This window comes from Pseudophryne corroboree, chromosome 7, assembly GCF_028390025.1.
Source record: "Pseudophryne corroboree isolate aPseCor3 chromosome 7, aPseCor3.hap2, whole genome shotgun sequence".
Lineage (NCBI taxonomy): Eukaryota > Metazoa > Chordata > Amphibia > Anura > Myobatrachidae > Pseudophryne > Pseudophryne corroboree.
The window spans coordinates 64,125,869-64,151,453 of record NC_086450.1 but is presented as its reverse complement, the minus strand read 5'-3'; the positions used below and the strand labels follow the sequence as shown (position 1 = coordinate 64,151,453).

The following is a 25,585-nucleotide window of genomic DNA, read 5'->3' as shown; positions in this document are numbered from 1 at the left end:
GCATTTACCATAATTGCTCTTTATCTTCATTTCTACAACCTTCAGGTAATGACACACATAGTCGATAGGGAATACAGGCACAGATATCAGCACTCACATATTCCCCCATTCATGTATCATCAACTAAAATGTGCTCCCCCATTTTGTTGCAACCAAAAGCCGAAAAGAGCTCGGTAAAGTTTGACAGCCCATCCACAGACCCTTAATACGGGATAAGAAGGAATTCAAATGTATACTTCGCAATACCTCGAAGCTTGATTTAAAACACGTACGGCACAATGATACATGACCCCCCAAACATGGATTCATACACACATGCTTCTGCTATCTCACTAGGTCATACCCTTTTCCCACCTTCTTCTCTCCTCCCCTACCCAATCATAGAAATGTATTTACACATGACATATATTTTTCTCTTTTTGAACTGTTTTAGGAAGTGGCAGTTATTGGTGACTGCCAAAGGGTGGACTGTCAAAGTCAGAAAAATATCACGCTACACATTGCCATATATGCACCTCATGCGAGTGCCTGCTGCACGTGCATGAGCCCTCCCGTGCGTGCGTATACTCTCAGTCGCGTGCACCCGCAGGCGCATGATATGCGCATTTACGGTAGAGTTTGTGTGCGTCTAGCGTGCGACTCAATCGTTACATATTTTAGTCATATAATGTATTTTGTAGATTATGGTCCCTTTGATAGATTCTGAAAGTTTAGTTAATGTAGCATGTTCAGGGACAAAGAGATCCCTCTTTGTTTGATACGAAGGGTCAGACAGGGGTTACACAGTGGTGTTTAGTATCCATCGGAAGAGAATATAATTAGCAATATTCCGGTGTTGGTTTGAAACGGATTACTCGCTCGTACGTATAGTTATGGACATAAGAAGTTTATGGACATTCACTATGTTTGCAGTTTATTACCCATGCGGCGGGAAACCTGAGTTTCCCTCCCACCTGAGCAGTTTGAAATAGTCACAGCCCACCTGTATGAACCAACCTATGACCTTTTGTTATAATGCGGAGACGAATTCCTGTGTCCAATGAACAATAAGAATGTAGGGACCATTGTACTGTATTGTGTGTAGTGTATAAAAAGACAAGCCGACCTGGGCCAGCTCTACTCTACTCTTCTCAACGGTTCTCATCACTGATAATCGGGAGCTGGATATCCAGGAAGGCGCATGCGATTGTTTCCCCTTGTGCGTAAGTTCTCTGCAACCATTTTGTCTCTTATTAATGTTGTAAGCCATTCTCTCTCTCCTTCCCCGTAAAGGTAATCGTGTCGTTATTGTATTTTATGTGTAGTAATTCGGTTAGGTATTTTATGTTATTTTGGTAGTGTATAACTTGTATTGTGTATTCTTTTGCAATTGAACGTTCAGTCTCTCCCTTAAAGGTGTTAGAACCTTAGACCGGTATTTGAGTGTTTATTATATTGCTAAAGGGTTCTCAGAGCGTCACAGACGCTCATACAGCTTTTAAACTAACAAGGTTACACTGCGTTGCATTTACACCTTATCACTGCACAAAGGTTTACAGTACAAGTACATTGTTTATGGTATAGTTATAAAGGTTTAACTCTGTGAGCGTCAGCGCCGCTTGTGATCTCCTCGTGGTCTCGAGCGTCCGCTACGCTGATAGCGTATCATTACGTTAGTCGGCAGCCTATAGCGTGCTTGCCTCTACGCATTAAGCCGTGAGCGAACGTGACGCTCGTGCGTCTCGTCCACGGCTAAGTGTTTGGTACGCTAAGTGCGTACCCTTACGGTATACCATACGCCAATTGCGTACTGTGTTCATTAACCTTTTTAGAGTGTTTTAAATAGGATAAATATATAGGCTTTATCATTACACACACACACACACACACACACACACACAACATATATACTGTACATACATGACACACACACACAGCAAACCTATAGACACACACACAGCATACATGCAAACAACATACATACTGTACATTCACAACACACACACAGCATACATACACGTCACTAACCAAGAGAGAAGAGGAGATTGCCACTGCCCGAGTACACGTGAGCGGAGCTGCTGCTGCACATACTCAGTAGCTCCCTCTGCTGTCTGCAAATGTATCCAGTGCTGCAGATGGGCCCTCATTCCGAGTTGTTCGTTCGGTAAATTTTTTCGCATCGCAGCGATTTTCCGCTTAGTGCGCATGCGCAATGTCCGCAGTGCGACTGCGCCAAGTAAATTTGCTATGCAGTTAGGATTTTTACTCACGGCTTTTTCATCGTTCTGGTGATCGTAATGTGATTAACAGGAAGTGGGTGTTACTGGGCGGAAACTGAACGTTTTTTGGGTGTGTGCGGAAAAACGCTACCGTTTTTGGGAAAAACGCGGGAGTGGCTGGAGAAACGGGGGAGTGTCTGGGCGAATACTGGGTGTGTTTGTGACGTCAAACCAGGAACGACAAGCACTGAACTGATCGCACTGGCAGAGTAAGTCTGAAGCTACTCAGAAACTGCTAAGAAGTGTGTAATCGCAATATTGCGAATACGTCGTTCGCAATTTTAAGAAGCTAAGATTCACTCCCAGTAGGCGGCGGCTTAGCGTGAGTAAATCTGCTAAAAGCGGCTAGCGAGCGAACAACTCGGAATGAGGGCCATAGCTCTGCTGATCAGAGCTCTCTGTGAGGAGCAGCCGTCCATGCTTGCGGAGACAGGGCTGTCTCCATCTCTTGAAAACAAATTTGGCCCACGCGGGAGGGGTAGTTCTGCGCCACTGCCACCAATGGCAGAACGTTATATATGTATAAATAAATCCGTGTAAATGTTCAGTGCTTGATGGCAGACAGGGGGGGCCCAATATAAGGGGGGCCTGGGGTAATGTGTCCCCTGCGCACCCCCTTTAATCCGGCTCTGATTGTATCAGTAAATTTCACCCCATTTAAGCCACTTAACAATGGGCAGAGGCATGGAGGTGGAGTAGGTTACGCCTACAGCTGTGATGGCTAACCTTGACACTCCAGCTATTGCTGACCTACACATCCCAGCAAGCCCTGCTACAGTTTTGCTATTTGGCCTTGCTAAAACTGATGCAGGGCATGCTGGGATGTGTAGTTCAACAACAGCTGGAGTGTCAAGGTTAGCCATCACTGTCCTATAGCTTCCATGTCAAAACGGAACTGAACTTCAATTTATTTCAAGGGCGTAGCTGCCATAGGTGCAGGCAGTGCAGCTGCTATGGGGCCCAGAGCTGAGAGGGGCCCACCTTCCCTGTCAAAGTTACATATGTTATATACATTTTTTCGCCATTGGGTGGTACGTAGGGGTCCTTCCATCTTTTTCCTTGGTATGCCCCTGGACCTGCTCATTGTAGTGTGGTATAAATTGAACTGGAGGGCATTTTAATGCTATATAATATGAACCGGGGCACTGTAATGAGGCACAATATGAACGGGGAGTACTATATATCATAATGTGAATTGGGGGTACTGTGTGGCATAATGTGTACTGGCAGCTCTCAAATGTGACATAGGGTGAACTTAAGCACTACTGCGATTCATAAATGAAACTAGGGCACTACTATGGTGCATAAAATTAAATAAGGCTCTAATATGGTTCAGATAATGTAGAAGCATTGGAACGGGGGCCCCTTCAAAATATTGCTATGGGGCCCACAAAGTTCTGGCTACGTCCTTGCTTTAGTTCCAGTGTTAGTAATGGTAGGAGGGGGAAGGCAATGTTTAGGGAGGAATTCAATCGAGCGCAAGGTTTAGCGAGGTAAAAAATCACAGATATACATGGTATCCAATAAAAAGAAAATGGTCATGAATAAATAAAAAAGATACTCATCTCTCCAGTGGTCTCTGTGGCTCCCAGTGGTTCCCCTTCATCTTCCCACTGAGAGGCTTGGGGGCTGCTAGGGGTCTCTGGGGCTGCTGGGAGGCTCAAAGGCTGCAGGGAGATGTAGTTCTCCCAGCAGCTGCCTCCGGGGAGGGGGGGGGGGGGGCAGGGGGGGGGGGGTGTCACTGCACTGAAGGTGGGGAGGGCAGGTCACACACACAAATGTATACACCATACCTCCCAACTGTCCCAGTTTCCTGCGGTGGGTGGCGGGGGAGTTGGGAGGCTCCTGCACACGCTGCTCTGCTTAGCAGAGCAGCGGAGAATAGATGCTATGCACATGCGCACAGCGTCTATTCACTAGTGACAGAGGGAGAGGGGGCATGCCAGCAGCTCACAGAGTTCTGGGCATGCCCCATTCAGTGACGGACAAAGGAGGCGTGGCCTAAATTGCGGCATCACCGCGAAGCCACGTACCCTTTTCCCAGGCCATGCCCATTTTTTGGGAGCGCACGCGTCTTTGCCGCTCATGTCCCTCTTCTATGATGAAGAAAGTTGGGAGGTATGAAACTCTCGCACATACTTACACACACTCACACACATCATTGCACTGACCGCTGCTGCAGAGGGTGTGGTATGAGTTGCCGGCGGCCAGGATCTCCTGGCGCCCAGCATACCGGCGCTGGGATCCCAACCGCCGGAATGCCGGCAGTGGGGCGAGCAGAAATGAGCCCCCAAGAGGGAGAACAGGTGTCGGTATGCCGGGTGTCGGGATCCCAACAGCCGGCATACTGAATACCACCAGACGCTGGAGCAGAAGACAATTTCTTCATGTTCACACTGGGAGCCAGACTGGCCAGAAATCTCCCTGTATGTTGAATGTGTTGACCTGCATGTCCAAATGGTTTAGGGATTTGAACTTACAATAAGAAACACTTTTACATATTTTAATGAACCTAATATCCTTTTCCTTTTGTCTAGTTTGTTACAAAGCCTACAAACACTGGATGAAGACATGTCTATATTCTTTCCATTTCAGTCCATGTTATTTGACATCTTCAACGCTTGATGGAAATCTTCACTGAACGTGGGACACACTGTCCTGTCTATACCGGGTTTCTTTGCCTCTTGAATGTTTAACATATATTCTGAAATGAAGAAAACCAAGACACTGTAACTATGATGTTTCTTTTATTTAATGACTAAGGGATGGATCAAGCAGTGAAAAGAGTGGAGAAGTTGCCCATACAACCAGTCAGCACCAAGATAATATTTATCAAGTAGATTCTATAAAATGTTAGGTACATACTTGCCCCCTCCCCCAGAAAGGCCGGGAGGCTCCCGAAATTAGGGTGGCACTCCCGGCCCCCCAGGGAAGGGGGCAAGTCTCCCGCAATCCCGCTGCCCCACCCCCGTCGCACCCGCTCTCCTCCCGCTGCTCCCCACGCCCCCCACCACTTTCAGCCCGTTAAACAGGAAAAAGGGGCGGGGCGATAATGCGATCGCGCTAATTCGTGTCATCGTAGCCGCCCCCTGCCCTGCAATACCGATATTATGGGCATTACAGAGCAGGGGCGTGGCTATGATGATGCAAACTCATCACCACGCCCCCGTACCGCCTCCTCCACGCCCACTCTTGTGTGACCTGTCTGCTCCCTCCCGGAGGGAGCAGCCACAAAGTAGGTAAGTATGGTTAGGTATAAGCTGATTGGTCGCTATGGGCAACTTATCCATTGGTCCACTTCCCCACTGCTTTCACTGTACAATGGTTCTTATGAAGAATCCAGTCGCACAGCCGATCGCAAGGAGATTGACAAGGAACAGGGCGTTTGTGGGTGGTAACTGACCGTTTTCTGGGAGTGGTTGGGGAAACGCAGGCGCGTTTGCAGGGAGGGTTCCTGGCGTCAATTCCGGCCCCGGACAGGCTGAAGTGATCGCAGCAGCTGAGCAAGTTCTGGGCAACTCAGAAACTGCACAAAGTTTTTTTGTACCGCTCGGCTGCACATGCGTTTGCACACTTGCAAAGCTAAAATACACTCCCATATAGGCGGCGACTATCTGAAAGCAGGACTGCAAAAAAGTGCTAGCGAGCGGTCAGATCTGAATGACCCCCAGAGTCTTTAATGTCTCATCATTATTATACACATACCTGTACCTGCTGTATGCATAATGTCTCTATGTGTATTTGTGTTTTCCCACTATAAATGCTGCACTGCCTCTGCAATGCGTTCTCCCAATGTAATGCTCCGCTGCCTCTGCAATGTGTTTTCCGGAGAACGAATTGACAGAATAGGAGAGGAGTGGGTTAAACCTCAGCTAGTCTGGGGGGCAGGACGGTAAGGCATTATGGGAGTTTATTGTTAGCCAATAGGAGTGAACGTTGGGGGTAGGTGGAAAGGGTTTTTAAGCCTGGTAAAGGGGCTGGGTCAACCTCTTCTGCTGTAATCGTGGTAGGGGTGGGTTCTCTTCACCCCCCTTTCTCCTGTGTTTGTGCTGCTTGCCCCTTATTGACTTTACTCACTTGCCTGGCCTGGGTGCATTTTATATTGTGCCCAACTTGTGTCCCCCTTTCTGTTGCCCATTACCTCCTGGTTATTACGTGCTGGCTGCCATGTCCCGTCCCCGCCGCTCTGCTGGTGCCCCTGCACGTTATGCTGCTGCTGCCCCCTCTCCGTCTCGGGCACCGGGCCTGAGCGCTGTGCTCACGGCCGGGGCTCAGTCTCCTGGCACCGCTGCGTGTGCCCGTCCGCGGGCACGCGCTGCGGCACGTGCGTCCGCTCCCACGCTGGCTGTGCCGTGGGCGCCGGGTGATTCTCCCGGCGCAGCGGCGGCTGGTGAGGGACGGGCCGCTGGGCGGCGGAGGACGAAATCAGGCGGTCGTAGGGGGAGCCAGCGGGGGTGCCCGCTGGCGGAAATCCCTCTCCGGCAGCGGCGGCTCGGGGACGCGCGCGCGAGCGGCCCCCGAGCCCTCCAGTCGCTCCGGGGTCCCCAGTTGATGAGGGGGTTTTGTTTAGGGTTGCGGCCAGTGGCTCATCCACTGGCCGCCCCTTCCAGGCGGCTCCTGTTTCGCGCGCATGCGTCCGCGGCTGGCACTCGTGCTTCCTGGGATCTCTCCCCGCTCCAGCGGACGGGGCTCCCCGGATTCTTCTGTCATCACAGTGCAGGGCCAGAGAGGGGCGGTGCGATCTGGGAATGGTGGCCATCCGGTTCCCCAGGTGGGCGGGGCCAGTAGGGGCCGGGGCAGTGAGGGGGCGGCTGGCGCATCGCAGGAGTTTGCGGGTCTGCGGAGGCCGTCTGGCACCGGTCCCAGTCGGGGCCGACCGGGACGGTGCGGCGGCGACGGGAGGGCCATCCCTGCTACGGCCCCGGGATCCCTCTACCATTGCGGCAGCAATGTCGGCAATGACGGCGGAGTTTGCGCCGTTTTTGACGGCTTTGTCCCCGGGTGGCGTTTCCGTGGCTCCCGCTTCGGTTTACGAGCCCTTTCTCCCTGGTGCTTCTGGCCCCGCTATGGCGCCGTTTCTCCAGGCGTGTCGCGCTATGGGCTCCGACGCTGCGTTGCTGGGTGGCGCTGCCCTGTCGCCCGCAGGGGCGTCTGCTTTCATCCCCGCCGGGGGGGCTTCGGCACCCGTGGTGGCTCCACGAAGGATAAAAAGAGGGCTTGCAAGGACGCGCGGCGTGAGGCCCGGCACCGGGATAAGCTGTCTAGGAAGAGCGGTAGTAGTTCCCGTAGGGAAAGGAGGCGGCGTAATTTGCCGGGTGTAGTTCGCTGCGATTACACGGCGGTGTTGCAGGGGGTTGCGTGAGAGTTGCAGGAAGAAGATTAGGCGGGGGGAATACGTCAACCTTTTCACATTGACGGAGGACACCAAGAGGGAAGGTAAGGAAGCACTTGCGAAGGGCGGTATTGGGGCGGAGGCCTTTTGCTCGTACGACAATTGGTTGGCGGGTTTCTGCGTGTTCGCGGCATGCTACTTGGAGGATCGCCCTGATGAGCACATCAACGTCATCAGGTACATTCACCTCGTGCATGACATGCAGCGACAGTCTAAGGACGATACGTGGCTGCATTATGATAAGCAGTTCCATCAGAAACACGATTGCCTGCACATCATTGATACGGGCGCAGGATATGAAAATGGTGGCACAAGGGGGGTCCGTGGCTCAGACCGCGGTGGCAAATCAGTCCCGGCCCGCCTTTCAGGCTGCGCCGTGCCGCCCTTGGAGCGCGGCCTGTTCTGCGCAGCAGGCGCCGGCGAAGGGGAAGTGCTTCACGTTCAACAATTCCGCGTGCCCCCTCGGTCAACGGTGTCGTTTTCGACACCTTTGCTTGCGATGTAATGTATCACACCCGGCTTCCAATTGCTTTCGCGCGGGGCGGCCGGGAGCTAAGGCAGCCGGGGGCGTGGCCGGAAAACCAGCTGGGGGGGTTGCCACTAGTTAGGGCGCTGTCCCCGGTTCGTTTGGGGGCCATGCTCAAATGGTTGGGGTGGTACCCAAACAGAGACGACGCTAAATTTCTGCATGCTGGTTTTGCGTCGGGTTTTCGTTTGCCGGTGGAGGGGGAAGTTTTAGTTCGGGCCGCCAGGAACCTGCAGTCTGCTCGGGATTTCCCCGACATGCTTCGGGAAAAGGTCGAGCAGGAGGTTCGCCTGGGGAGAATGGCGGGCCTGTCGAGGATTTGATTATCTCCCCGGTGGGGGTCGTGCCCAAAAAGGCCCCGGGTAAGTTCCGGCTCATTCAGCATTTGTCTTATCCATCGGGGTCCTCGGTTAACGATGCAATTCCACCGGAGTGTTGTTCAGTGGTTTATCAGTCTTTCGAGGATGCCCTGGGCATGGTACGGGGCTGCGGCCCTGGAGCCCTCATGGCTAAGCTTGATGTTGAATCGGCCTTTCGCTTGCTCCCTTTGCACCCGGAGTCATTTCGATTCATGGGTTTCCGCGTCGGGGAGGAATACTTTGTAGACAAGTGTCTGCCTATGGGGTGTTCCGTTTTGGGTGCCTTTTTCGAAAAGTTCAGCACCTTTTTACATTGGTGTGTGGAGTTTTCTTGCGGAGGTAGCGGTATCGCGCATTACCTTGACGACTTTTTGTGTATGGGGCCCGCGCATTCTCCTCGCTGTGGTTTCCTGTTTTCGCTACATGCCTTGTTGGGGCATTTTGGCGTTCCTGTGGCCGAGGACAAGACGGAGGGGCCTCTCTCCTGTTTGTCCTTTTTGGGTATCGAGATTGATACTGTCGCAAGGGCTTGCCGGCTGCCTCGGGACAAGGTTGCGAGGCTTCAGGAGTCCATAGCGCGGTGCTTGGAGCGGCGTAAGGTGACGTTGCGGGAGGCTCAATCCCTCCTCGGGCTGTTGAACTTTGCTGGTCGGGTGATTCCCATGGGCAGGGTTTTTTGTCAGAAGTTGGAGCGATTCACGGCTGGGGTGTCCAGGCCGCACCATTTTGTCAGTTTCTCGGCTGAGATTAGGAGAGACCTCGCTGTGTGGGTTTAGTTTCTGGTGGACTTCGATGGTGTGCTGATCTGATTGGCCCCGCTCATTGACAATTTCAACCTGCAGTTGTTCACGGACGCGGCGGGCTTGTTGCGGTTCGGTTGTTCTCTCGACGGGGCTTGGTGCGCGGCTTTGTGGCCCGAGTCTTGGTCACGGGAGGGGCTGACCAGCGACCTGTTGTTGCTGGAGCTCTTTCCCATTATGGTGGCCTTGGAGGTTTGGGGGGAGTGCCTTCGCGATCGCAGTATTCTTTTTCGCTGTGATAATTTAGGGGTCGTGCACGCGGTTAACAACCAAAGGGCTAAGGCCCTGCGGGTCCTCCGGGTGTTGTCGCGACTCGTGCTGACTTGTATGCAATGTAATATTCTGTTTCGGGCTCAGCACGTCCCCGGAGTTGATAATGGGATCGCCGATGCATTGTCCAGGGAACAGTGGGATAGGTTCCGTTTATTGGCCCCCGGAGGCTGATTCAGCGGGTTTGCCCTGCCCTTCTTATTTTTGGCAGGTCATCATGGCGGATTGGAAGGGCTAGCCGAGCTATCTTTGGCTCCATCCACTCTCACGGGATACCGTCAGGCCTGGAAGGAATGGGAAGACTTTTCTCGTGAACAAGGGCCTAGAGGTAAGAGGGGTCAGGAATTGTTTCTGGACTTCATTTGGCAACTCTTCGTGACGGATAGATCGAGAGCCGTGGTGTCTCGATACCTCGCTGGAATATCCTTTTATTCAAACTTGAAGGGTGTTCCGGATTTTACAAAGAGTTTCCTGCTGACGAAGGCGCTTAAAGGTTGGGCGCACTCTGCGCCGGTGCCTCCTGATAGTCGCGCCCTATCGATGCGTCCCTGCTTTCTTCCCTAATGGGGGCGGTTGCAGTGGTGGCAGACTCCCATTTTGAAACGCTTTTATTTCAGTTGGCTTTTTCCACGGCTTTCCATGGAGCGTTTAGGGTCTCTGAGTTGGTTGCGGCTTCTAAAAAGTCGGATGCCATTATGCAGCGTGCGGATGTTGTCGTGGGTGTGGGGTCGGTGCTGTGCAGGCTGCACCGCTGCAAAACTGATCAGATGGGAAGAGGTCATTGGATCACTTTGGCACCTTCAGGTAATGGGGCCTTTTGTCCAGTGGCACTGGCTAATCGGTATGCGGAGGTCAGGCCCTTGTTAGAAGGGTCTTGGCTTTTGCACTATGATGGGTTGCCATTGACGAAATACCAATTTACTTGGATGATGCGGCGCTGCCTGTCCAGTTTGGGCCTCTCCCCTTGGGATTTTGGTTTGCATTCATTTAGAATTGGGGCCGCCACTTCCGCAGCAGCTACAGGGCGCGCGGTGGACGAAATTAAGGCTTTGGGCCGCTGGAAGTCGGCGGCTTATAAGCGTTACATTCTGCCCGTTGTTGCATGAGCGAGTTGTTTGTTCTACTAACATTTTGTTCGTTTACTGTTTCTACGTTTCGGTTCAGTTTGTTCGTTTGTGTTGTTTGTCTCCCCTGTCCTCCCTACTCGGTTGGCTAGCTACTCGCCACTGCTGGCAGTGGGGGTCTGGAGTGCTTTGCGATTTTTTGCCTCAACTGACGAATTGATTTGGCTTAATTTATTCAATTCGGCTAACTGACTTCTAATTACAAGTTCCTCAGCAGGTTTTTACGTTTCACCTCCAGCCGAGTTATTCTGTGTGACCCCATACCCCCCCTCCACTCCCTAACAACCCCCCCTTCCCCAATTCCCCTTTTTCTTATTTTAAGTTTTCCTTCCGTTTCTTTTTGTTGCTTCGATTGGCCTGAAGCTTGTCCGAGAGGAAATTCATAGTCCTCTATTCAATATTTCTTTTTGGCAGATCCTCGTTCTTGTAGTTGGTTCCTGTTCTGGTCTGGGGTTTTTGCTTTCCTTTGTATATTCACGATTGTTTGTCTGTTTTTTTCCCTTATAGGTTGGCGAGAGGATGAGTTTAGTGTTTGGGTGATTGGTCACTCCTATGTTTTTTGGGCAGCCGAGATGGTGGCTTCGGAGGGGGCTCCTGGCTTTGTTGGGTCGGATAACGTGATGTGGTTAGGAGTTAGGGGGATGTTGTGGCATGATCTGAAGGTTACCCTTTTGGAGCAGGTTAAGCGTTTTGGGCTGCCCAGATTGTTGGTGATACACTTAGGTGGCAACAACCTGGGTAAGAGGAAGACAGTGAATCTTAGATTGGCCATTGTTCATGACTTACAGGTGATCGCGGGTGCTTGACCGGGCTGTAGACTTGTCTGGTCCTGTATAGTGCCGTGGTTGTGTTGGCGTGGAGTTGCGGACTGTAGGGCGATCGATGCCTCTCGGCGGAAGGTCAATTCCGCAGTTGATAAGTTTGTGGTGGCTCTTGGCGGTGCTGTGGTGTGGCACCAGCGGATCAAGTTTCGGTTCTTCTACTTGTTTAGACCGGATGGGGTTCATTTGACTAGGCAGGGACTAGGTATTTTCCTTGAGGATCTGTTTTCGGTGGTTGGTTCTTTGGGTTAGGGGTATGGTGGCGGAGCGTAGTTGCTGTTGGGCAGAACTTCGCTGTTGGCGGGAAAGAACGGCAAGTTAACTTTTGTTGTATTAAAGGAGTTGATTGGAGGTCGTTTGGTAGTTGGTTTTTTAGGTGCGCTCTCCTTCGTTGACTGGTATTACATCTGCTGGACCACCTTCACGGGGGGGTAGTCAAGATGGAGGTTGAGCGGATACCTATTGTTTGTTGGAAGGTTTACATCAGTTTATTATAAGATAGATTTTTTGTTCATGGGATAGGGTTGTTTTAGCCGTTCTTTCTGGCCACCATACTTTAGTTTAACTATTCATCAGTTAATGGTTCATTTAAATAAATAGCTAACATTTTCTGCCAAATTCAAGTCTCTGTGTCTTTATTTATTTATAGTTAAGTGTTAAGATGTTATGTTTTAAGTTTACGGACAATCCTCAGACTATATGAGGTTTATTGTGTAATGCTCTGCTGTATCTTCAATATGTTTTCCCAGTGTAAATGCTGCACTGCCTCTGCAATGTGTTTCCCCAATGTAATGCTCCACTGACTCTGCAATGTGTTTCCCCAATGTAATGCTCCACTGACTCTGCAATGTGTTTTCCCACTGTAATGCTCTGCTGCCTCTGCAATGTGTTTCCCCAGTGTAATGCTCCGCTACCTCTGCAATGTGTTTTCCCACTTTAATGCTCCGCTGCCTCTACAATGTGTTTTCCCAGTGAAATGTTTCGCTCACTCTGCAATGTGTTTTCCCAATGTAATGCTCCGCTGCCTCTGCAGTGTGTTTTCCCTGTGTAATGCTCCGCTGCCTCTGCAATGTGTTCTCCCAATGTAATGCTCAGCTGCCATTGCAATGTGTTTTCCCAGTGTAATGCTCCGCTGCCTCTGCAATGTGTTTTCCCACTATAATGCTCTGCTGCCTCTGCAATGTGTTTTCCCAATGTAATGCTCCGCTGCTTCTGCAATGTGATTTCCCAGTGTAATGCTCCGCTGCCTCTGCAATGTGTTTTCCCAGTGTAATGCTCCTCTGCCTCTGCAATGTGTTTTCCCAGTATAATGCTCCGCTGCCTCTGCGATGTGTTTTCCTAGTGTAAATGCTTTGCTGCATCTGCAATGTGTTTCCCTGTGTAATGCTCCGCTGCCTCTGCAATGTGTTTTCCCAGTGTAATGCTCCGCTGCCTCTGCAATGTGTTTTCCTAGTGTAATGCTCCGCTGTATCTTCAATATGTTTTCTCAGTGTAAATGCTGCACTGCCTCTGCAATGTGTTTTCCCAATGTAATGCTCCGCTGCTTCTGCAATGTGATTTCCCAGTGTAATGCTCCGCTGCCTCTGCAATGTGTTTTCCCAGTGTAATGCTCCTCTGCCTCTGCAATGTGTTTTCCCACTATAATGCTCTGCTGCCTCTGCAATGTGTTTTCCCAGTGTAATTCTCCGCTGCCTCTGCAATGTGTTTTCCCAGTGTAATGCTCTGCAGCCTCTGTGATGTGTTTTCCCAGTATAATGCTCCGCTGCCTCTGAGATGTGTTTTCCTAGTGTAAATGCTTTGCTGCATCTGCAATGTGTTTCCCTGTGTAATGCTCCGCTGCCTCTGCAATGTGTTTTCCCAGTGTAATGCTCCGCTGCCTCTGCAATGTGTTTTTCTAGTGTAATGCTCCGCTGTATCTTCAATATGTTTTCTCAGTGTAAATGCTCCGCTGCCTCTGCAATATGTTTTCCCTGTGTAATGCTCTGCTGCCTCTGCAATGTGTTTTCCCTGTGTAATGCTCCGCTGCTTCTGCAATGTGTTTTCCCTGTGTAATGCTCCGCTGCCTCTGCAATGTGTTTTCCCTGTGTAATGATCCGCTGCCTCTGCAATGTGTTCTCCCAATGTAAAGCTCAGCTGCTACTGCAATGTGTTTTCCCAGTGTAAATGTTCCGCTGCCTCTGCAATATGTTTTCCCTGTGTAATGCTCTGCAATGTGTTGTCCCTGTGTAATGCTCAGCTGCCTCTGCAATGTGTTTTCCCAGTGTAATGATCCGCTGCCTCTGCAATGTGTTCTCCCAATGTAAAGCTCAGCTGCCTCTGCAATGTGTTTTCCCAGTGTAATGCTCCGCTGCCTCTGCAATGTGTTCTCCCAGTGTAATGCTCCGCTGCCTCTGCAATGTGTTTTCCCTGTGTAATGCTCCGCTGCCTCTGCAATGTGTTCTCCCAATGTAATGCTCAGCTGCCTCTGCAGTGTGTTTTCCCAGTGTAATGATCCGCTGCCTCTGCAATGTGTTCTCCCAATGTAATGCTCAGCTGCCACTGCAATGTGTTTTCCCAGTGTAATGCTCCGCTGCCTCTGCAATGTGTTTTCCCACTTTAATGCTCTGCTGCCTCTGCAATGTCTTTTCCAGTATAATGCTCCGCTGCCTCTGAAATGTGTTCTCCCACTATAACGCTCCGCTGCCTCTGCAATGTGTTTTCCCAGTGTAATACTCTGCTGCCTCTGCAATGTGTTTTCCAAGTGTAAAGCTCAGCTGCCTCTGCAATGTGTTTTCCCATTGTAATGCTCCGCTGCCTCTGCAATGTGTTCTCCCAGTGTAATGCTCCGCTGCCTCTGCAATGTGTTTTCCCTGTGTAATGCTCCGCTGCCTCTGCAATGTGTTCTCCCAATGTAATGCTCAGCTGCCTCTGCAGTGTGTTTTCCCAGTGTAATGATCCGCTGCCTCTGCAATGTGTTCTCCCAATGTAATGCTCAGCTGCCACTGCAATGTGTTTTCCCAGTGTAATGCTCCGCTGCCTCTGCAATGTGTTTTCCCACTTTAATGCTCTGCTGCCTCTGCAATGTCTTTTCCAGTATAATGCTCCGCTGCCTCTGAAATGTGTTCTCCCACTATAACGCTCCGCTGCCTCTGTAATGTGTTTTCCCAGTGTAATTCTCCGCTGCTTCGGCAGTGTGTTTTACCAGTGTAATGCTCCGCTGCCTCTGCAATGTGTTTTACCAGTGTAATGCTCCGCTGCCTCTGCGATGTGTTTTCCTAGTGTAATGCTCTGCTGCCTCTGCAATGTGTTTTTTCAGTAATGTTGGTAATTAGTGTTTTTTCATTGCAGTAAACGTATTACTTACACTTAACATTATTACATTGGCCAGTATGTGGCTGGGTCACTTACCTTGTTTTCCCTGAGTACAGGATGTCACTTTATCTTGCTGTTAATATGATTCAGTAACACTTTCATGTCATTTAACTGTGGAGAGATAATGCAGGTACATTAGAGGAGGATGTATAAAAGCAGATGTATAAAAGAGTGGATGAAGGCTATATAGTAGGACACTTTATAGGTACAGAGTGACATTAGTGATACAGTGTGCAAGGCAGTGTGACACACAGACAGTGGACTTACCTTTGCTTCCAACTCCTTGAACCTGTACTCCAACCTGGCGGGGAACAAAGGCGCTATGAGACCACAGGACAGATGCATTGATGACCAGACTTTAGCAGGGCAGCAATTTTACAGGCTGACTTGTAGGAAAGCTGGCATCCTAAGCCACAATACAAGTTACTGAGCTCTTCTGTACAACCCATTCCACAGTGTGACTATGGAGATTGCATGGCTGTGGGCCTGATTTGATGCACATGCCTCACGGCCCTTGCATCTGGCTAGCAGGGTACTATGAATGGCATCCAGCGACCAGTAGCGCTGCATCAGTGCTGCCTGTAGCGTCCTTTGGATGTGGAGTGTCCAGGCAGCTCATCACAATCATCTGCAGCAGCCCCACCCCCTTGTGTGGTGTCATGTGTATAGGAGGGGGGTTGGCACGCAACCAGGAACCCTGCTCTGGGGCTGGCAGTGGGTGTGGGTGAAACGGGCAAAAACACTATGGTGGTCGTTCCGAGTTGTTCGCTCGCAAGCTGCTTTTAGCAGCTTTGCACACGCTAAGCCGCCGCCTACTGGGAGTGAATCTTAGCTTATCAAAATTGCGAACGAAAGATTAGCAAAATTGCGGATAGACACTTCTTAGCAGTTTCTGAGTAGCTCCAAACTTTCTCGGCATCTGCGATCAGTTCAGTGCTTGTCGTTCCTGGTTTGACGTCACAAACACACCCAGCGTTCGCCCAGACACTCCTCCGTTTCTCCAGCCACTCCCGCGTTTTTCCCAGAAACTGTAGCGTTTTTTCGCACACACCCATAAAACGGCCAGCTTCCGCCCAGAAACACCCACTTCCTGTCAATCACATTACGATCACCAGAACGAAGAAAAAAACCTTGTAATGCCGTGAGTAAAATTCCTAACTGCATAGCAAATTTACTTGGCGCAGTCGCACTGCGGACATTGCGCATGCGCATTAGCGACTAATCGCTCCGTTGCGAGAAAAAATGAACGAGCGAACAACTCGGAATGACCCCCAATGTTGTTTTAAGTAATGGTAGTATTCACACAATTCATTTATTTCTACTTTCCAATATGACCATTTTCTTCCTACCCCACCCTCCTTCCTTCCTCCCGCTGCAGAGGACACTCACTCCATGGTGTTGTTTGCCTCGCTGATAAGTTTCACCAAATAATTCTCCTTCATCAGAGCTTCCCAGGACAGCGTCTCAGTATCCTCCTGCTTGAAACCTGGAGACACAGAGCTCATTACATACGGGAGAAAGTTGTATAGAAACTGAAACTCTTTACAATGGGGGTCATTCCGAGTTGATCGCTCGCTAGCTAGTTTTAGCACCCGTGCAAACGCAATGCCGCCGCCCACTGGGAGTGTATTTTAGCTTAGCAGAAGTGAGAACGGTTGTATCGCAGAGCGCCTGCAAACATTTTTTGTGTAGTTTCAGAGTAGCTCAAAACCTACTCAGCGCTTGCAATCACTTCAGAATATTCAATTCCGGATTAGACGTCACAAACCCGCCCTGCGTTCACCTAGCCATGCCTGCGTTTTTCCTGGCACGACTGAGTTTTTCCACACACTCCCTGAAAACGGTCAGATGCCACCCAGCAACGCCCACTTCATGTCAATCACTCTGCGGCAACCAGTGCGACTGAAATGCATCGCTAGACCCTGTGCAAAACTACATCATTCGTTGTGCCCGTACGTCGCACGTGCGCATTGCGCCGCATACGGATGCGTAGAACTGCAGTTTTTTAGCCTGATCACTACGCTGCAAACAAATTCAGCTAGCGATCAACTCGGAGTGACCCCCAATATTCTCAAACTGGTCTTGCTAGAGTACACACATTACACTCCGGCCACTCAATCCTTTTAATTGATTTCTTACAGAACAGACATGTGGGTATCAATAGATTCACAACAATCAACTGTAAAAGGACAAATAAATAATCCAAACAGATGGAAATTGTCATCTATAGGGATTGAAGCTCAGTGATGTATATTTTATTATTGTACAATTAGGCTTACATTCAGCGTTGGACATAAAAGGAGAGTTATGGTAGACTTGTCATTGTTAACTCTCTTTCTGCGAGGTACATTGGGTTGCACAGGGAAACAACGGGGTGTAGAGTGGATCTTGATCCAGAGGCACCAACAGGCTAAAGCTTTAAGATGTCCCAGGATGCATTGGGACCTCCTCTATAACCTCGCCTCCAGGCACTGTGAGCTCAGTTTCGTTAACCAGTCCAGTGTAGGAGCAGGTAAGAGAGAAGGCAGATGTTAGTCACATAGAACCACATTCTCACAACAGGAGAAGGGACCAGCAGCTAATGCCATGCAAACACATAGAAGCTAGGTGCGTCAGGGTGGGCGCCCTGTGGAACCCAATGTACCTCGCAGAAAAAGAGTTAACAATGGTAAGTCTACCATAACTCTCCTTTTCTGCAGAAGGTTACATTGGTTTCCACAGGAAAACATCAGGATGTCCTAAAGCAGATCCTCAAGGTAGGGGACGCGCCTTAGCAGGTATGAAAACACGGCGTCCAAAGGAAGCATCCTGGGAGGCGGAAGTATCAAAGGCATATAACCTAATAAATGTGTTCACTGAGAATCATGCACAATTGTTCTGCGGACGCGCCACGGCAGGCCACCCAAGAAAGTCCAACTGACCGAGTAGAATGTGCTTTACTAGCAGCAGGAGCTGAGAGACCAGCCTGCGCATAAGCTTGTGCAATCACCATTACTATCCATATGGCCAAGGTTTGCTTATTCGCAGGCAAGCCACGTTTGTGGAAACCAAACAGGACAAAAAGAGTATCTGACCTCCTGATAGAGGCAGTCCTCTCCACATATATATGGAGAGCCTGTACCACATTCAAAGACCGCTCTTTGGAGGACAAATCAGAAGAGATAAAGGCCAGAATCACAATCTCTTGGTTAAGGTGATAAAATGACACCACCTTAGGTAAATAACCTGGGCGAGTTCTAAGAACTGCCTGATCACAATGAAATATTAGAAAGGGTGGACAACAGGACAATGCGCCTAAGTCCGACACCCTTCTTGCAGAGCAGGGGTTACAGTGAGCCGGAATGGGGTGGAACTGCGTTCCGTCAGTTCCATTTGGAGACGGAACGCAGTTCCGCCTCCTCTGGCTCACCTCACCCCATGTGTCCCCGGCACCGCAGCAGCAGGCAGATGACGGGTGCCCGCTGAGATTGTGTTATCAGCGGGCGCCCGTCTCCCTGCACAGTGGCAGACGGAGGCAGGAGCTCAGTACTGAGCTCCGGCTTCCGGCTCTGTCATTGCGTGCTATGGGAGAGACGTCATGACGTCTCTCCCATAGTGCCGAGGAGCGGACGCTCAGAAGACTGCAGCAGCCGGACACGGAGCGGGGCTTGGTAAGTATGGTGTGTGTTATGTTTGTCTTTTTTTTTTATTTGTGTAGTGGCGCATGTGGTGGGGGGGAGCATTACTACTGGGGGCCAAACTACTGAGGGGGGGCATTACTACTGGGGGGCAAACTACTGAGGGGCATCTGCTGGGGGCACACAACTGGGGGGCATTACTACTGGGGGGCATCAACTGAGGGCAAACTACTGAGGGGCATTTACTGGGGGCAAACTGGGGGGCAAACTACTGAGGGGCATTACTACTGGGGGGCAAACTACTGAGGGGCATTATTACTGGGGGGCAAACTACTGGGGGCAAACTACAGGAGGGCATTACTACTGGGGGGAAAACTACTGAGGGGCATCTACTGGGGGCAAACTACTGGGGGCATTACTACTGGGGGCAAACTACTGGGGGACATTACTACTGGGGGGCATCTGCTGGAGGCAAACTACTTAGGGCAAGCTACAGGAGGGCATTACTACTGGGGGCATAACTACAGGGGCATTACTACTGGGGGCTAAACTACAAGGGGGCATAACTACAGGGGCTAAACGACTGGTGGCATTACTACAGGCAACATTACTACTGGGGGCAATATTACACAGGGGCATTACCATTAAGGGCATTACTACTGGGGGCACTACTAATGAGGGCATTGTAGAGGGGGCACTTCATAAGGGGCATCACTCCTGGGGACATAAGGGGCACTGCTATTGTGGGCACTGCATAATGGGCACCACTACTATGGGCTCTATATAAGGGGCACTACCACTGTGGGCATTGTATAAGAGGCGCTACTGCTGTGGGCATTTTGTGTATTATGGGGTGCTACTACTGTGGGCATTATTACTATTGTGTAACACGCCCCTTTTTTAGACCATGCCCCCTTTTTTCGGCGCACGCTATACCTTTGTTACATTGGCGCCGTGGGGAGAGGGGTCCGTTCCACCACCTCTCTAGGACCACTTTAAGCACTGTTGCAGAGGCAATATCCAGTAAAAACAAGACCTTGGCCGTGAGCCATGTAAGGTCCACCGCCTCAAGAGGATCAAATGGAGACTCTTGCAGGGCATTCAGGACAACAGACAGATCCCATGGAGCCACAGGCGGGACATAGGAAGGCTGAATCCATAAGACACCCTGAGTGAATGTATGAACGTAAGGTATAGACGCAATTTTTCTCTGAAACCATATCGACAAGGCATATATGTGAACCTTGAGGGAGGCTAGACGAAGGCCTAAGTCCAGGCCTCATTGCAGAAAAGCCAGAATTTTGGAAGTTCTGTATCTGTATGCATCATAATTCTTATCAGCACACCAGGTGAAGTAAAAATTCGAGACCCTGTAATAAATCCGAGCAGATGCCAGTTTGCAGGCTTTTAACATAGTTTGGATAACCACCTCAGAGAATCCTTTGGCTCTCAGGAGTGATGCCTCAAGAGCCACGCCATCAAAGCAGTCTGGCCAGGTCCGGATAAAGACAAGGGTCGTACGAGGAGGTCTGGGCGCTGAGGAAGTTGAAGAGGATGCTCTGTCGATAGACCCTGCAGGTCTGAGAACCAATGCCATCTGGGCCACGCTGGAGCAACCAGAAGTAGAAATCCTCATTCTTGTTTGAACTTCCACAGGACCCTGGGCAGGAGTGACACTGGAAGGAACACGTAGGGCAGCTCAAAGTTCCATGGAATTGCCAGTGCGTCCACGATCGCTGCTTGAGGGTCCTTGATCCGAAGACCAGAACCTTGTGATTGTGTCGAGACGCCATCAGGTCTATGTCTGGTAGGCCCCACTTATCCATTAGGAGTTGAAAGACTTCTGGATGAAGACTCCACTCTCCGGCGTGCACGTCCTGGTGACTGAGGAAGTCCGCTTCCCAGTTTAAGACGCCCGGCATGAACACTGCCGATATTGCTGGCAGATGGTGTTCCGCCCAACAAAGGATTTTTGACACTTCCATCATAGCCATGCAGCTTAGAGTGCCGTCTTGATGCTTTATGTATGTCACCGTTGTGGCATTGTCTGACCGTACTTGAACAGGCCTGTTCTGTACCAGAGGCAGGGCGAGAGTCAATGCATTGAACACAGCCTGCAACTGCAGAATGTTTATTGGGAGAAGTGACTCCTCCTTAGTCCAGTGACCCTGAAAAGAGTGTTGCTCCAACACCACACCCCATTCCCTCAGACTGGTGTCCGTTGTCAGCAGAACCCAGTCAGGGATCCAGAAGGGACGGCCCCTGCTCAATTGCTGGTCCTTAGCCACCAGGTCAACGACAGACGTACTTCCAGAGTCAAAGTGATCATGTGAGATATGATCCGATGATGTAGGCCGTCCCTCTTGGATAGGATTAACCTCTGCAGAGGGCGAGAATGAAAATGAGCGTACTCTACCATGTCGAATGCCGACACCATCAGGCCAAATACTTGCATCACCGAGTGTATCAACACTCTGGGGCAACAAAGGAAGCATCTGATCCTGTCTTTAAGTGTCAGGACTTTTTCTGGAGACAGAAACAGTCATTGACTGCGTGTGTCCAGGAGTGCCCCAAAGTGAACCATGCTCTGAGCTGGGACCAGCGAGGATTTCTTCCAATTGATGAGCCACCCGTGGGCTTGTAGGAAGCTTACCGTCAGTTGCAGATGACTGAGTAGGACACAGTGGGAGTTTTCCAGAATCAGCAAGTCGTCCAGATACGGTAGGATCCTGACTCCCTGGCGACAGAGATGGGCCGTCATTATGGCCAGGACCTTTGTGAAGATACGAGGAGCCATAGCCAGTCCAAATGGCAGAGCCTGGAACTGATAGTAGAGGTTGCCATTAGCAAACTGCAGATACTGCTTATGCGACATGGCAATAGGTATATGCAGGTACATATCCTGCATATTCAGGGATACCATATAGTCTCCGGGTTCCATAGCCAGTATAATTGAGCACAGTGTTTCTGTATAGAACGTGGACACTCTCACAAACTTGATCAGTGATTTGAGGTTGAGTATAGGCCGGAAAGACCCATTGGGTTTCGGAACTAGAAACAGGGTCGAGTAGTAACCTCTGCCCCTCTGGGCCAGAGGAATCAGCACTACCACTCCTGTATTCAGGAGAGAACTCACAACCTTTTGCAAAGCTTACGCCTTTAACAGACCCGAAGGGATAACCGTGGTGCAAAACTTCCGAGGGGGACGTCTCTTGAAGGAGACCGCGTACCTGTGAGAGACAACTTCTCGTACCCACGCGCCTGAAGTGGTCATAAACCAGACCTGGATGAATTGCAGAAGTCTACCTCCCGTCCTGGGGTCCCCCAGGGAGAGGGCCACCTCGTCATGCGGCAGGCTTGTCTTGTTTAGAAGCAGGCTGACGGGCTGCCCAGGACTGCTTTGCCTTGGGCTTAGTGGTTTTGGGAGCACGGGACTGTCTCGGATATACCTGACCTTTTGCTTTCCCCTGAGGTTGAAAGCAACAAAAAGTGGTACCTTTAGCCTTCTGTGCAGAAGGATTAATATTTGGGAGAAAGGCAATCTTAGCAGCCGGCAATTCAGGCACAATTTTATTTAGATCTTACCCAAACAAAATGTCCCCCCTTAAAGGGGAGTACTTCCAAGGTCTTTTTGGAGTCTAGGTCCACCTTCCAGACACCAACTGAAACTGAGCTCACAGTGCCTGGAGGCGGGGTTATAGCAGAGGCCCCAATGCATCCTAGGACAGCCTAAAGCTTTAGCCTCTGGATCAAGATCCACTCTACACCCCAATGTTTCCCCCTGGAAACCGATGTAACCTGCTGCAGAAAAATAAATTATACTGGAGAGGGTTAGAGGGCAAGTAGAGGTGCCAAAGTACAGTCAGGCATGTTGATGTGAAATGCACCTGAGCTGGCCACGTGAAAGGTGCACATGTTTGGAGGGCCATGTGGGAGTGTAAGTTCTGGTGTAAGTTGGGGAGATGATGATGTAGGTTGTGTATGATTAACTAAACACAGGGCCGCAGGGATGGGTGTACGAGTGGTGCTGTCACTCAGGACACAGAGCCCTGGGAAGGTAACCATCACTGCCCCACAGCTCCTGCATCTGACTGCCACGGTACAAGGGACAACAATCAGTGGCCAGTAGTGTAGCTTCATTGCTGCTAGGAGCATCCAAAGCAAGCACCTGGCGCGTACCATGTAGTGGGTAGAGCCACCCCAGAACATCCGGGCTGCTCTACACGTGTCTTCTGCCAACACAGGGCACACCCCCTGATGTGACATCATGTGTTTGGGGGCAGAGCAGGAGGCTAGAGTGATACAGGGGGAAGTAGGCTGCAGTGACAGGGGCCAAGATACTGGAGAGACAGGGCGCAGGAGGCTGTAAACACAGGAGGCTGGAGTGATGAGACATGAGGCTGTGCAGACATGGGGCTGGAGTAACAAGTGGCAGGAGGCTGGAGTGACAGTAGACAGGAGGCTGGGAAGACAGGAGGCTGGAGAGGAACAGAGCAGGAGGCTGGCAATACAGGAGCCTGAAGTGAAAGGGGCCTGAGGCTGGAGAGACATAGAGGGAAGGAGGCTAGAGTGATAGAGGGCAGGAGGTTGTAGAGACAAGAGGCTGGAGTAAGAGGGGGCAGGATGCTGGGATGACAGGGGATAGGAGGCTGGAAAGGCAGAAGGTGGGAGTGAAAGGGGGCAGTAGGTTAGAAAGACAATAGGTTGGTGTAACAGGGGGCCAAGAGCTGGAGTGGACACTGGGCAGGAGATGACAAACTGTACGGAGCACTAGTCTGGTTCAACCTCTTTGTACAATAATTCCAGGCACGTTCCAGACCATGAATAGTGAATATCCACTAAAGACACTGGTGGGCCAGATGTACTAAGCCTTGAAAAGTGATAAAGTGGAGAGCGATAAACTACCAACCAACCAGCTCCTAACTGTCATTTTTCAAACACAGCCTGTAACATGGAAGTTAGGAACTGATTGGCTGGTACTTTATCACTCTCCACTTTATCACTTTTCACTTTTTCTTAGTACATCTGCCCCACTGTCTGCCCGTGGGAGTACCATTCCAGGGAAACCACAATATAGGTAAGGTGTATTTTTATTTTGTACACAAAAAAAACCCCAACAGTGTAGAGTCTTTGGCCTGGGCTCTACTTAGTCTAGGACTGGTCCTAAGTGTGATCGGCTCAGCCTTTGTAGTGCTGGATTACACAGTGAGTTATTGAAATGAATGCTAAAGCCTAGGTACCACATCTGCTTGGACATTCTCAAACACATGTGAACGCAGTCAGATCCATTTTTTTTTTTTTTTTAGGAATACTTAAAATAACTTGATGAGGGAAACATTAATAAATAGGCCCCTTAGTTTTGGCTAGGAAGACTCAGGGCTTAAAAGTGGATTTGAAAAAGATTCATAACCAGATTAATGGGGGATGCAGGGCATACTGTACCCCGGGCCCCCCTTTGTCAGGGGACCCCTGTCCAGAGAACACTGAAATCACTAGCTTTATCTCTTAAGCAGCAGCAGAACCAGCAGCCAGAATGTGAGCAGGACAGTATGCAGTGCAGGTAGAGACACAGCAATATCATGTGCTACCGACAGAGCTTTCTGACCAGAGGAGAGATAGGAGAGAGCTGTAAGTGACACAGGGAACCCAGCTTCTCCTCCTCCCCGCCTGGGTGTCTGAGTCCTGTATAGACTGTTACGCAACTAAACCATTTGGGTCTAGCGATAGAGACACACACACAGAGTCCTTCTGAGTCCTGTCCCAGTGTGTAAGTAGTTACAGAGGCTGCTGCTATTCCTGCATGTGACAAGATAAATTATTTTATTTTTCTATGTGTATTTTAAAGTTAAGTTGTCTTTGTTCCACTACAAGAAAAGTTTATAAAATAGTTGTCTTTCATTTAGATGGAGCTATAAACAGGTCCCAGTCATTAACAAACTGTTAGTTAAAACTAATATACCCCATTGGTTTAAATTTAATATACACAATCTATTCCTCCCACCATGACCCATTCCAGGAGGGACAAAATGCTCACTACCTGGACTTCCTTCTTAATTTATGATTGCAATCACCTGTGTTGAAATACCTTTCTTATCAATTGAACAGTACAACACAGGTGACGCCAATCATATAATAAGTGGAAAGCCCAGGCAGAGAGCATTTTGTCCCTCCTGGAATGGAACATGTTGGGAGGTATGCACAATTTAATATACATCCCCCACCACCCATCAGGGCCCCCCTGTCTTAAGTGCCCAGGGCACCCCCAAGGCTTAATCCGGCCTTGTAAAGATTCATAAGCATTTTCATCACTTATGAGCTTTCCCTGACTGCTCCAAAACTTCAACTAATAAATTATCTGCTACACTGTAAATGAAGGCGCCATGATATCTGAGGTGGCCGTAACTTACAGCAGGGTGTAGGCGGAGGTCCTTCTTGCTGGCGAATACAGCTAACCATTTTCCTTAGCATTACGTAGACATAAGCGATGATGACAAAGGGGAATGGAACGGACAGTCTGTTGCAGTATTCCTGAACCAGGAAGTACCGCTGGAACTTCCATACTTGATCGCTGTTATCCTGCACTGAGCCCACTGTGTATCTGGAAGGAGATGGAAACATTATTATTACTAGCACAGAACATTAAAATCTTACTTCAGCAATAACTAGTTTTACGCAGAGTTTACAACACATTTATAGAATATATAACTTGCCCTTTGACAGCTACCTGTAGCCAGGAAGCAATTTTATCATGTCACATAGATGATCCCTCCAAAAAAAAGAAAAAAAAGAAAGGTAACTTTATTTGTTTATATTAGACATCAGCTTTGGAATCTCCCATGCATAACTGATGGCTCAAATGCAAAAGATCTTGTCTCTGGTGGTCCCGGTGTACTGTAGTTCTGGAGAAATGGTTATCTAGTAACATTCCTTCCTACTGCATAGGTTTGGTAAAAGTGCAACAAGCTGAAGAAACCCCAGAATCGGACAGCAATTATAATTATCATCAACTTTTATTTGTATAGGCGACACAGAGTGTATGCAGTGCCTTACAGGGTAAACGTATAAAG

General features: G+C 49.8%; 1 protein-coding gene across 2 annotated transcripts in view; it reads right to left on the bottom strand.

Annotated features, from left to right (window-relative positions):
• Positions 1 to 4,747: 4,747 nt before the first annotated feature.
• Positions 4,748 to 25,585, bottom strand: part of LOC134944569 (transient receptor potential cation channel subfamily M member 8-like) — a 145,593-nt gene continuing 124,755 nt past the window's right edge. The window contains exons 21-25 of one of the 2 annotated variants that reach the window (XM_063933238.1): positions 24,926 to 25,116; positions 16,291 to 16,387; positions 15,169 to 15,202; positions 14,938 to 15,012; positions 4,748 to 4,962 (exon numbers count right to left, since the gene is read on the bottom strand). In XM_063933238.1, the coding sequence (XP_063789308.1) occupies positions 14,962 to 15,012; positions 15,169 to 15,202; positions 16,291 to 16,387; positions 24,926 to 25,116 (373 nt within the window). In that variant the 3' untranslated portion in view covers positions 4,748 to 4,962; positions 14,938 to 14,961. The remainder of the gene's footprint in view (positions 4,963 to 14,937; positions 15,013 to 15,168; positions 15,203 to 16,290; positions 16,388 to 24,925; positions 25,117 to 25,585) is intronic. The other variant, XR_010181900.1, reaches the window with a different exon arrangement.